The sequence below is a fragment of the Heliangelus exortis genome, chromosome 8 (assembly GCF_036169615.1).
Source record: "Heliangelus exortis chromosome 8, bHelExo1.hap1, whole genome shotgun sequence".
Lineage (NCBI taxonomy): Eukaryota > Metazoa > Chordata > Aves > Apodiformes > Trochilidae > Heliangelus > Heliangelus exortis.
This window is the reverse complement of record NC_092429.1, coordinates 1,603,797-1,616,761: the sequence shown is the minus strand read 5'-3', so window position 1 is coordinate 1,616,761 and position 12,965 is coordinate 1,603,797. Positions and strand designations below refer to the sequence as shown.

The following is a 12,965-nucleotide window of genomic DNA, read 5'->3' as shown; positions in this document are numbered from 1 at the left end:
TGAAGATCTGAAAGAGGAAAAAAAATGTAAAGAATCAAATGATGGGGGATGAAAAAAGCTGATGTGTAAGGCATTAAAAAAAAAACTTTTTAGTTATGAAAACACCAGTGTTGTTTGCATAACATTCTCTTGCATATTGGGAACAAAAATCTGAAGAGAGCTGGGATGTTTCCAAGCTTGAAACCAAGAGAAATGATCAGAGCTTTTAATTGTAAGAGGCACCACAACTACTCTGGAGTTGCTCATACTTGCTCAGACCTAGTCCTGTCCCCAGGAGGCAAGTGGGGAGTTAGATGTGTTAGTTGTGGTCACCAGCCCCAGCAGTGTTCCAGGAGCACAGAATTATTTTTCTTAGTGCCTGATGCAATCAGAGTTGGGGGGTGAAATCCAAGGCTCTGCAGCCCCGTGGTGCTTTGCTGGGGGTGTTTTGTTTGGCTTGGGTTGTTGCTGCCCCCTCCTCTGCCAAGAGAAGCAGCACAGAAGTGATCACCCTGCAGGAAGGTGAGGACATGAAACCTGCAAACCTGAGGCACCAGATGAATCAGCATGGGCTGAGCTGACAGGAAAAGGGGGGATTCAGCCAAGTGTCATTTTTGTGGTTGGCTTGGAGAAGCAATACCCTCTGCCTGCCCACTCCCACCACCAGGGAGCTTAGGAGGAACTCAGAGGAGGCTGAAGACTTCCCATCACTGATAAGATGTGCAGTGCCATTTTATCCACAGCCCAGCTCTCCTCTCTGCTGTTGCCAGATGTGATGCTGTGGGACTTTAATAACCCCCCTCAGAATCAATAGATTTATAGGATTTCCATCTTCTGGGGACCTCACTGCCCACTGGGTCCACGTGGCAGCTTTTCCCTGGATGCCAGCTGGTGTTTTGAAAGTCATATTCCTGGCTGGAATGAATTCTTGGCCAGAGATGTGCCCTGCTCTGTTTCTTGCTCATGCAAACCACTCAAGACAGGTGATTTATGAGGATCTGGAGGTGCCTGCTCTTGTCATACCTATTTCTCCCTGTCGTTAATATCTTATCAAAAGATTTTTGCTCTGGGAAGAGCCTTCTTGTCCTGCTTTTTTTTTTTTTCAGGCTAAGAGCCAAAGCTTTGAGGAGTGTTATTTATCCATTTAGTGCAGAGTCGAGTTCAAGATCTGTCCAAATAATAATCAAAAAACCCCAGATGGTCCCAGTGACAATATTTGCTTTAATTGCCTTCAGAATTCTCTTTCACTGATGCCCTGAGGAGCTTGGAGTTGCCATCTATTAATGGAATGTGGTTGGGCTTTTTTTTTTCTTCTCTCTTTCAAGGAGCAGAATTTATTGTGCTGACTTTCCAAGTACCTCTCCAAAATCAGAGGTGAAAGAATGCCATTTGCTGAAGAATCATTCTTATGAGTGCACTTTTCAGCCTTTTTTTCTTTTATCTGGATATACCATGTGGATAGAGTTTAAGCACTTACTAGGAACACTTGAATCCTCACCAACTTGTGTGGTTCCAGCAGATGTGGGTAGGTGAAGATTCCTGCACATCTTTCTTCACTTGTGACCTTGGATTTCATTCCTTAGATGGTGTAGGTAAAGTACTTCTTCATAGCATTTTTAATCAACTAAAGAACATGAAAATTTAAGAGCTTTGTCTCCTAAAAGGCATTAGATGAAATGTTATTTCCATACATTTTGCTTGGCATGGGAGCAGATTGTAGCTGCAATACCTGTAAAATGCAGCATCCAGTTCTGCACGTTTATCCTCCTGGGTGTTTTGCAAAGGCATCTGCAGAAAATCCAAGTATTCTGGGTAAAAAGGCAGCCTCTCCTGGGTTATCTACAGCTCTGAAGTCTTCATTTAACTCTAAAGTTTATACTTTGCTACAGTGTAGCACTGTACTTATTACTAACTCGGTAAAATATTCCACAAAATCCTGGGGACTCCTGTGCTCTCCCTTTTGGGGAAAGGCAGTGACTTTATTCCATGCTGCCCGGGGAGGAAACGTAGCAGAACTTTACAAGTCTGCTTTATTCCAGTCACTGCTTTGAGTAAAGAGGTGCTCTGTATCACAGCAAAACAAAACAGTCTCATTCTAGCCTCACCCAGAATTTCAGATTTTTTTTTTTTTGTTGTTGTTTTCTCCTCATTCACCACTGGGTTGGTGAAAAAAAAAAAAAGAGTTGTGGGTTTTTGTTTTTTTTTTTTCCTACCTTTGCTGTGTTAACAATCTGGGGGTTTGTGACATTTGTGTTCAGTCTGCTGGAGAGGCCCAGTTCTGGTGGAATTTCCTATTAGTAAAATAAAATGCTCACATAATTCCATGAATCATTGCATAACCTCTGTCACCAGGACCTCCCTTTCTGGGCCAGTGCTGCCACTTCTTTCTGCTGTGGTGCTGCACCCCATTTCTTGTGTAAGGAACTTGGAGTTTGCCATTCCAACTTCAGATTTCCTGTGCTGAAAAGTAGAAATGAGCTTCCCATGAGACAAACCTTGCCTTTCTGGGTCAGCAAGGCTTTTTTCTGGGCCAGCCAGCCTGGATTGGTGAATTATTTTTGCACTATGGTGCAGCTTTCCTGGAATGAGCAGAGGCCCCAGCGTGGTACCTGCCAGGCTCAGGACAGAAGAATGCAAACCACCCTGGTTGGGTTTGATGAGAAATGGCAGTGCAGACATCACAGTCATGGGTTTTATTTCCTTCCAATTTTTCTAGTGAAGCCACTTCCTCCCTCCAACCTTCAAGCTGAGATCACCAGGAATGTTGGGCTGCTGAATGTGAGCTGGACAAACCCAGTGTTCACAAACGAGCTGAGGTTCCAGATCCGCTTTGCTGTCAACAGGGGAGAAAGGGCATGGCAGGTATTGTCTTTTTTTTTTTTTTTTTTTTTCCTTAAGCTGGATTGAAAATTGAAGCTTTGCAGTGTTGTCATTTAGCTTTTTAGCTGCTTTTTTTTTTTTTTTGTGGACTTTGTGGCACGCAGTGAGCCAGGATTAGAAAGATTAACTCGTCAGGCCACTTCCATTAGGCCAGATGAATTTTCAGCAGTTTTGACTCCTAACAGATGACTTCTAACAGCTTTTTGTTCTCACTCTGAATGTGACAGCTTTATGAAGTTGCAAAGGCACCGAGTTCAGCTGTGATCACAGTTCAGAAACTTTGTGTCCAGTACATTGTTCAGATCCGGTGCAGGGCGCTGGACGGGTCGGGTTACTGGAGCAACTGGAGCAGCCCAGCCTACACCCTTGTAAGGGATATCAGAGGTAGGTGGGCTTGCTGAGCATGTGCATGGGCTGCCCAGTTCCAGACTGGGCTGTGACACTGTTCTTGCCAACCTCTGTGATTTTGCAGCTCCCTTGCAGGGCCCTGAATTTTGGAGAATTATTACTGAAGATGGGGCGAGGAGGCAGAAGAATGTTACACTGCTCTGGAAGGTGAGAGCAGTCACACTGTGGTCTTAAACTGTGATCCAACCAACACCCCAAAAAGGGAGGGTGAGAAGCTGCCCCTGGAGGCAGACGTGGGCAGGACAAGGAAAGAGAGGAGATTGAGATGAGATTTTAGGAAGAAATTAATTGCTGTGATGGGGGTGGAACCCTGGGTGCCCCCAGAAGCTGTGGCTGCCCCATCCCTGGCAGTGTTGAAGGTTGGATGGGGCTTGGAGCACCCTGTGCTGGGGGAGGTGTCCCTGACCATGGCAGGGGGGTTGGAGTAAATTCTCTCTAAGGTTCCTTCCACCCTAATCCATTCTCTGATCCTAAATTGCCTTTGGTGAGAGGGCAGTGGTCAATCTGCAGCACTGGGTCCCTTTTTTTTTTTTCAAATTGGAACAGCACCTTTTGCCCAAATACTGTTTGCTTTTGAAATCAAAGACTGGGACATTAATGAATGCCAATTTTTTCCTGCAGCCACTGATGGAGAACCACTCCTTGTGCAGTGTGAGGCAGTACATGGTAAAACATCAGACATCAGGGAACAGCACGTGGTCAGAATACGTTGGGAATGGCACCACCTGCTCCTTCCCTTGGACTGAGCACACACACACTGTGACACTGCTGGCCATGAATTCCATTGGAGTTTCCTCAGTGAATTATAATTTAACTCTGTCCCAGCAAATGAGCAGAGGTAAGACCACCAGTTCTGAGCTCTGGGAAATGCTGGGAGTCCTTGTGATGCTTTCTTTGGAATAGAATCCCCTTGGGTAGAATAAAAAAATGTTTTATGCTGCTAGGCTCCGTTCTATAATGGAAACAGCTTCTGGATCTCACCAGCAGAGCTGTTTGAAAGATGAAATTTCCATCCCATGGCAATCTTAATGATCTCTGGGTTGGGAAAAGAGTTGTCTTTCACTGGGCTGCCTTCCTTCCTCTGACAGAACAGAAAGTGATTAATCAAAGGAAAATAAAACCCTAACCATAGGGCTGCCCTTTCATCTGCTTTGCCTTGGGAGCAGCCAGCATTCCTCCCAGGGAATGTTTTGTTGTTTCCAAACTGAAATATGGGTTTGTTTCCCTGGCTGTTCACCTGATGGGCTGCCAGAGTGCATAGTTTTTGGAGGTTTGGCTTCCCTTCCCTTCCCTCCTCTCCTCATTGATTTGGCCCCACTCTGCTTTGTTAGTCAAATAAAGGCTTTTGCTTCTGAACCCTCCAGCTGCAGAAGGTTCACGTGCAAACAGAGGCTGGGGGCAACACCACTGCAGCCTGTTCCTAGAACTTTGCTGCTGGAATGAAATTTTAGAGGGATTTTTTATGGATAAAAATTCTGTGAAACCCTGTGGTAGGGAGCAGCTGTAATGGGGAAGCATTTATCCACCTGGACTGTGATCTTGGTCTGTGACTTCCATGGAGCAGGGCTGGGCTGGGAGGCTCTCAGTGTCTGCTTTCCCAGCTAAATGTTGGCAGCCCAGCTGGGTTTGACCACGTTTTGGCCAAGGGGTGATAACTGAGGAGGCACAGGTGAGAATCAGGGTATTTGTCTTGATGTCTGGTGAGAAACTTGAGTGTTGGGAAGAGTTGGAGCAAACCAAGCTTTGCTGGCTCAAAGAAAAATAGGTTTGCTGGTGTGAGCTAAGGATCAGGTTTGCAATGCAGAAGATAATAATGAAACCAAGGAAATTCTGAAGTGCTGGAGCTGTAGGAGTCATTTGTGCCTGGAATCATAGAATGGGCTGGGTTGGAAGGGACCTCAGAGCTCATCAAGTCCAACCCTTGCTCCACTCCCCCCGTGGTTCCCAGCCCATGGCACTGAGTGCCACATCCAGGCTCTTTTGAAATATCTCCAGGGATGGAGAATCCACCCCTTCCCTGGGCAGCCCATTCCAATGTCTGAGCACCCTCTCCAGAAAGAAATTCTTTCTCATGTCCAACCTAAACCTCCCCTGGCACAACTTGAGACCTCTTGTGCCCTCTTGTCTTGCTGAGAGTTGCCTGGGAAAAGAGCCCAACCCCCCCCTGGCTCCAACCTCCTTTCAGGGAGTTGTAGAGAGTGATGAGGTCTCCCCTGAGCCTCCTCTTCTCCAGCCTCAACACCCCCAGCTCCCTCAGCCTCTCCTCAGAGGATCTGTGCTCGAGGAACACCCCCCCTGCTTGCCCAGCTCTGAGCTCCTGTAATCCAGGGCTGTTTTCTCCCTCTCCTCTCAGTGGAGGCTGTGCAGTCACTCAGCGTGTACCCCGTGAACAGCACCTGTGTGGTTCTGGTTTGGACACTTTCCCCTCCAATCCACGTGATAAAATCTTTTGTTATTGAGTGGAAGAACCTCAACAAAGAAGAGGAGATGAAGTGGGTGAGGGTTCCTCCAAACAGGAGGAAATACTATCTTTATGGTGAGTGTGCACTGGGAAACAAGACCCAGATGTTGATTGTTATGGGGCAATAAAAATGCAGCAGGACTGAGCTCTCAGATTGATTTTTTTCCCCCCCCCCTCTCTCTGTTTTTGATGGTTTTTATGGTCAGGAGCAGTTAGAGGTCATTATCATTAGAGGATTGACTGCTGCATTAATAATCAGATTAGGAAAGACTGAAGCTGAGGAGGGTGTTAATTTTTTAGCAATACAATCATATTGGTTCTGGAATAATTGTCAAATTTAATGCCCTGCATTCTCTGTATGCATGGTGGCTTTAACCTTAGAAAATTTCTTTCTGTTGGCTCTGTAAAGGTGTTAATTCCATGACAGAATAATGCCAGATTATCCAGGATAGATTAACAGCTTTAATCTTCTGCTAGTGAAAAATATATCTATAAAAGATGGCTTTCATTATTCCCCTCCCTGGGCTGGTCTGAACCCTGATGTGTGACCAGAGCCTCTGTGGAGGCAAATGATTAAAGGCAGGATTGCAGTGTGGATTCAGAACTCTGGTTTCCTCTCTGCAGATCACTTTATCCTGATTGAGAAGTACCAGTTCAGCCTCTACCCTGTGTTTGCAGGAGGAGTTGGCAGATCCAGAGCAACGGATCAGTTTACCAGAGGTGATGTACAGGATCTTTCTCCAGGGTGTTTGTGGAACAGGAGGTCATAAAAGTAGCAGGAGAAGCCTTCTTCTCAGGAAAAGGTGTCAGTAATGAATTGTACTGTAACTCTAAAGACTGATCAGGACTTCACTGGCTGCCACTTGAAAGCTTTGTGGATTTATTTGAGTGAGGGACCTGAGTTCCCATACACCTGGCTGAGATCCCTCATTCTCCAGCTGTGGAGTTTTATTTCACATGCTCTGACTTCATTTCAAACCAAGGGAGGAGTGGGCACCTCCCACAGGGACAGAGGAGTCACCTCAGGGTTTAAAATAATTCCTTTTTGTCTGTTTGTCCTCAAGGTAAAGGTTTGATGTGCAGTAAAACTTTATTGAGGTTTTTTTTTGTGTGTTTAAGCTGTTGTTTCTGCTGTTTGTTATTTCCCTGTTGCAGACTGTCTGCTCACAAATCATTTTACTGCATTATCATCCAAATTCCTTTGATTTCCCAGGGGGCTATGAAAAGGAGGATAATGGCAGCCTCTACATGGTTCTGCCAATTGTCATTTCAAGCTCAGTTTTGTTCCTGGGAGTGGTGATGGCTTCACACCAGAGGTGAGTTCTCCACTGGCAGAGAAAAGAACCCAGAAGGTCTTCAGGAGAAGGTGGTGGTGCTTAGGTTGGTGCCTGCCTGCTGAGCTGCTGAGGAAAGCTGGGAATGATTTTTATCATCTCTCTGATGCACTGTGTGAGAGGCAGGGGACTGGGTGGGATACAGCACCAAGAATTAAAGTGTCTGGAGTGCACAGGTTTGTTCCTGGGTGGAAGTCAGGCCCTGGCCCCTTCAGATCACCTCATTTTCAGAGGGAAGCATCACCTCAGTGTGTCCTACCTGCTCCTAAATTCTGCAGAGTGCTTTCTGGGCAAGTTGAGGAGTGTCCTGAGCTCTGAGTTTGTCCCATATTTGTTTGTCACCACAAACTAAGGCCACGGAGAAGCCAACTGAAAGAAATCCCTCTGGGGTTTGTGGAAGGTGGGTTGGGGTGATGTTCAGCACTGGCTGCCTGTACCTTTGATACTGTGCAAAACTGTCACCTGCTCTGTCACTTCCTTATTTTTGCAGTTCAGTTTTGGCCAGCAGTAGCATTTCAGGTGCTGGTTTTGTTGTCAGAGTGCTCTGGTTGAATAAGATTGCTGAGTTTCTTTTTCCAGAGGTGAGTGACAGCAGTACAGAATGTAAGAACAGTACCAACTCCAGACTTTCCCTACTGTTTCAGGATGAAGAAGCTGTTTTGGGAAGATGTTCCAAACCCCAAGAACTGCTCCTGGGCTCAAGGTGTTAATTTCCAGAAGGTGTGTGTTGCCCTGCTGATGCTGCTTCCCCCACCCCATGGGTCTGGTTATGGTTAGGGTGATACAGATGGAGCCACTTTGCACCAGCCAAGTTTCTCACTGTCCCAGAGTTTGGCAGTGTTTAATTATCAGGACAACCTAAATTCAGGCTCCTTCTTTCTGAAAGGAAAAGCATCTGTCTGGTGGCAGAAGATTTTTGAACAGGTTTCCCAGGGAGGGGGTTGAGGCCTCATCCCTGGAGATGTTCAAGGTGAGGCTTGAGGAGGCTCTGAGCACCCTGATCTGGGTGAGGTGTCCCTGATACTGCAGGGCTGGGACTGGGGGAGCTTTAGAGGTCCCTCCCAACCCAAATCATTCCCTGATTCTATGATATTTTAGGACTTTAGCTTGCATTCCCAGTGAAGGGGTTTTTTTCCCCCTCATCTTTTCTTTTATTTCATTTAAACAGATTCTGGACATCTTTGGAAGTCTAATGGTGGTTGCTGCCTGCTGAACCACAGGGCCAGCTACCAGGCTGTTAAAAGATTTTTTAATTTATATTCAGAAGAGAGGAATTACAGATACTAACACACTGCTGATTTCTTTAAACATAACAAAGCCTGAAAGTAGCTCTGTCAAAAATCCACAAAGCCCTCACAAGTGCCCCATTACAAACTGGTGCCTCTCTAAATTCCCCTTCTACCTCCATGGGGTTATTAGCAAGGTGTAAAATTAAGTGTACCTGCAAAAGTCAAACTCTGGCCATGGCAGATCTTGGCCAAGAGCATATTTTGATATATCTGTGATCAGCAACTCGAGTGCAAAGTAATTTTGACTCGGAGCTGTTTCAGACTTACAGCTCTGATTTTAGTCTGTTGCTTACAAGACAAACACAGCTCAAAACCTGGAGTGGACAGGAGAGCACTGCAGAGGTGCCTGGGTTCTTTGGAACTGTCTGCCCAGCAGAGTCTGGGAGCTGGGGCCCTGGCACTGTGACTTCTCTGGAGTTTTCTGGAGCTGCTTTGCCTGTTGCTCACCACCCTTTGTGCCCCAGTTATACCGTGGCTGTGAAAATTGAGCGTAGCTCCCCCAGCTTGCTCTGTCATTGCTGGTGCTCTGGGGGTTTGCATTTCCCCAGGGCACTGGGTTATGCATTGTTTGTGATTAGAGATCTGTTGGGTTTTAATGGGTGATGTGCTGGAGGTGGCAGATGGTGGCTTTGCCAAGCCACAAACCTGCCCCTGGCTGGGATGCATTTTAATCTTTGCAGGCAACAGGATCTCTGTGTTTGCTGAGGTAGCCACATGCATTTGGAAGAGCAGAGAGTTGGAATGGGGTGAGGGGAGCAAAAAAACATTAGGAAGGGATCTAAACCCTCTTCTCTCCAGCTGGGGAAGGGCAGGTGCATCAAGAGGAAACGTGGGGTTTGGGTTGACTGCCTCCCCCTAATATCCATCTCCCACTTGAAAATGCCATTAATAAATGTAATTATTGACCTGATGAGGAAGACCAGGAGGGATTCCAGGGTGGAGGTTGGTCTGGGTGGGATGGGGCAGGTTCCAGAGCAGTTAGAAACCTGCTTGTCAGCAGGGAGCAGGCCCAGGGACTGAAGCAGCAGCCCAAGATGTGCTCCCTTCTCTAATTGCAGCCTCGTCCAAGTATTTTGACATATTCCTGGTTGTTCTGGCAGCTCTCCTGCTGTAAAAATATGGTTTGCTGATACACACAAAATCTGTTTTTATCCGTTTGTTTTGTCTTGAATTCATGAGGAAATAGATGGGCTTGGGGAGTGCATTTTCTTTTTGCAGCAGCCCTGGTTGTGCTGTCAGTTTGCTGCTTGTCTGTGTTTTCCATGGAAAGCCCCCATTCCTCCAAATTAAATCTTTGCTTCTCTCCTTGCAGTTCAAACAGCAGCTCGAAAAATACAACAGAAAGGCTGAATTTGGCCCTAAATAACCCAATCCTAGCAGGGAAAGGGGCTTTACTTGACCTGTAATGATGAAGTTTGCTCTTTATCCAATCCCAGTGAAAAGCTGAGGACATCCAAGGGTGTAAAACCTTTGTCTTGCAAAGCCCTGGTGTGTGTTTTCCATGACACTTCCACGGTTTTTCATCTTGAAACAAAGGGGGCCATTCAGCTGCTTCCCTTTCAGCTAAACCCCCTGGGGTAGGAGCACAGAGCTCCTGCAGCACCAACAGCTCCTCCATTTCTTTTTTTTGTCCCTCAACCTTCACCTACAGACAGCCTCGAGCAGGAAACGTGTTCCAGAGGATTTGCAACAAAATACTCTTACTAAAACTACAAGGGGGGGGGGATTTAAAATCAGCAGCTCTGTAGGCTGCTAAATCCTAGATGAACAATAAAGTCTTATCTTGTCTTCTAGCCTGAAACTTTGGAGCATCTTTTTATCAAGCACCCCGAAGCAAAGTCTTTTGAGCCCCTGCTTCTGGAACCAGAAATAGTGCTGGAAGACATCCACCTCACTAAAGCCTGGGAAAAGGAGGACAGGGGAGGGATTTTGGTGATGGATTCACTGCTGACCAAAACTCAAGACTCTGAACATGACTCTGCTTGCTCCAGCAGCCATTTCAACAGCAGCAGCTTCTCCCAGAGCTCCCAGGAGGAGGAAATCCACGGAGAAGTGGCAGGGCAGACAGATATTAAGTACACCTCTGTTCTCAGTCACTCGGGACAGAGTGGGCTGTACGAGCAGAACTTGGGCACCAGAGGCTGCTTGGGGAGGTGCTGCTCAGCTGAAGACTCCTTGCTGGCAGGCACCACCTTCTCCAGGATCTTGGAGGTGGGAAGTGGGACTTTCCTCCTCTTACCTGATCCTCCTGGCAAAACTCTTTCCCTTACTTCTTCCGAGGGATTTTCTGAGCCTTCAGACCAGGAGGAGGCTTTCCCTGGGGGAGGCAGCCCTGAGCAGAGCCCCTGCTACCTCGGGGTCACCTCCCTGGGCAATAGAGAAAGTGACATTTTTGTGACAGAGAGTTCTGGGGTGACGTGCCAGCTCCCCACAGCTGAGCTGCTGAGAGAGGGGGGGTTCCCCCAGCACCCACCCCCTCAGCTCAGCACCCTGAAGGACAAAGCTGCCCTGCCCTACGTGCCACAGTTCCAGGTGACTGCTCCCAAGGGCCAGGAGGCCATGGAGAGGAACTCAGGAGCCATCACACCATAATTTTGTTGCCTTTGTTGGGGTGGGGTGATGCATCCCTCTGGTTTTCCCTCTCCTGACTTCTCCCCTGGTTTGAAGCTGGGAAACTGGGTCTGGATTTGAGTGCTGGGATTTTAGTCGGGAGAAATTCTGCCATCCAGAGTCCTCCTCCTGTAAGTCTGTGAGGGCAGGGGCACCATTGCCCAGGGGAATGATCAGCTGAGGCTTTCCTGGGAAGATGGGGAAATGTGGGAGTTCATCCCCTGGGATGTGGGTGGCAGGGGAGTGGCTGCAGCCTGGGGAATGCTTGAGGAATGCTCTGTTCCCAAAGGAATCTCTTCCCTCAGGGGAAGTTGGTGGACACCCAGATGCTGCCACCCTTGGGAGCCCAACCAGTCTTCCCCCCCTGCCCCCCCAACCCTGGGGTGTTCCTCAGGGCCAGAGCGAACCCGAAGTGGTTCTTACACAGAGAAAACACCTATGGGAAAGGCTGCCAATACGACCTGATCCCTTCTGCAATAAAAAGATTTTAAGTATAATTACTGGGGAGTCAAGCAATTTAGTCCCTTAATTTAATGAAGCAGCCTCCACACCACCTTCCCAGTCCTGAGGTTTCTGTTGGTTCAGGTAAACCCAGGTCCAGGTCCAGAGAGAAGGGCAGGACACAGCTGGATGAGTTTATTCAATAAATATTTCCCCAAGCCAGCCCTCAGTCTGGCATTTATCTGTGTGGAATGGACACTCAGTCTTGCTCTTCACCTTTTCTGCACTCTTGTATAAAGCCAAAATCAGCATATTCTGAATCCACCATCTGCTGCCTCTGCCTGCTCTCCAGTTTCAGCTCTGGACACCCCTGTGGCCATCACTGCCTTTGGGAGGGGAAATGAATCATAGAGTCACAGAATGGGCTGGGTTGGAAGGGACCTCAGAGCTCATCAAGTCCAACCCTTGATCCACTCCCCCCGTGGTTCCCAGCCCATGGCACTGAGTGCCACATCCAGGCTCTTTTGAAATATCTCCAGGGATGGAGAATCCACCCCTTCCCTGGGCAGCCCATTCCAATGGCTGAGCACCCTCTCTGGAAAGAAATTCTTTCTAATGTCCAACCTAAACCTCCCCTGGCACAACTTGAGACCTCTTGTGCCCTCTTGTCTTGCTGAGAGTTGCCTGGGAAAAGAGCCCAACCCCCCCCTGGCTCCAACCTCCTTTCAGGGAGTTGGAGAGAGTGATGAGGTCTCCCCTGAGCCTCCTCTTCTCCAGCCTCAACACCCCCAGCTCCCTCAGCCTCTCCTCATAGGATCTGTGCTGGATCCCTTCACCAGCCTGGTTGCCCTCCTTTGGACCTGCTCCAGGACCTCGATATCCTTCCTGAGCTGAGGGGCCCAGAAGAGCTGGGGTCACCCACCACATTCTTTTCTCAATATTATTATTTTTTTTCCCCTCAGCTTCAGGTCAGCTTGTTTGTTTAGCCCTGATTTTGAAGTACACAGGACCTCTAAAGGCTGTACAGAAATTATATCTGCAAGCACAGATATAATTGGCCACATTTCTTTAAAAAGACTTTAATTTAAATACACTGTTAGAGGTGCACAGCTCATTTCTCTAAGAAAACTCATCAAATGTGTCACTGTTCCTTTTACATGTCACTTGCAGCTACAGATAATTTTTTTTTTTTTTTTCCCAGAAAACCAAGGTCTGGGTTTTTCTTTCTTCCCTGCACAAACTGACTTCCTTGCTGTGTGTGGCTTTAGGGTCATTATTTATTCTTATTTCCCCCCTGCTGAGAGTGTGACTCCAAACAACCACTTCGTGCCAGTGTCAGGGTGACTATTTGTGTGACTAAAACGTTGCTGATGTCGGTGTGGGTGTTTGCCTGGAGCAGTGAACCCTTGCCTCGGGGATCACTTCTTTCTGGAGGAGTTCAGCAAAGCCCTGTGCTGGGTTTGGGTGCTGGAGGGGAAGAGGGACCCCTGGAGATGAGCAATGAAACATTGATAAATGGGCTTTTATTTTCCTAAGGAATACATAGGCAGTTTGTAGCTGGCT

General features: G+C 47.5%; 1 protein-coding gene across 6 annotated transcripts in view; it reads left to right on the top strand.

Annotated features, from left to right (window-relative positions):
- Positions 1-11,727, top strand: part of LEPR (leptin receptor) — a 35,118-nt gene extending 23,391 nt beyond the window's left edge. For 3 of the 6 annotated variants that reach the window (XM_071749904.1, XM_071749901.1, XM_071749902.1), the window contains 10 exons: positions 1,305-1,504; positions 2,696-2,841; positions 3,087-3,243; positions 3,332-3,414; positions 3,889-4,105; positions 5,621-5,803; positions 6,353-6,448; positions 6,942-7,044; positions 7,707-7,782; positions 10,146-11,727. In XM_071749904.1, the coding sequence (XP_071606005.1) occupies positions 1,305-1,504; positions 2,696-2,841; positions 3,087-3,243; positions 3,332-3,414; positions 3,889-4,105; positions 5,621-5,803; positions 6,353-6,448; positions 6,942-7,044; positions 7,707-7,782; positions 10,146-10,943 (2,059 nt within the window). In that variant the 3' untranslated portion in view covers positions 10,944-11,727. Of the gene's footprint in view, positions 1-1,304; positions 1,505-2,695; positions 2,842-3,086; positions 3,244-3,331; positions 3,415-3,888; positions 4,106-5,620; positions 5,804-6,352; positions 6,449-6,941; positions 7,045-7,293; positions 7,463-7,641; positions 7,783-10,145 lie in introns of those variants that run through there. The other 3 variants (XM_071749903.1, XM_071749906.1, XM_071749907.1) reach the window with 3 other exon arrangements.
- The last annotated feature ends 1,238 nt before the right edge of the window (positions 11,728-12,965 follow it).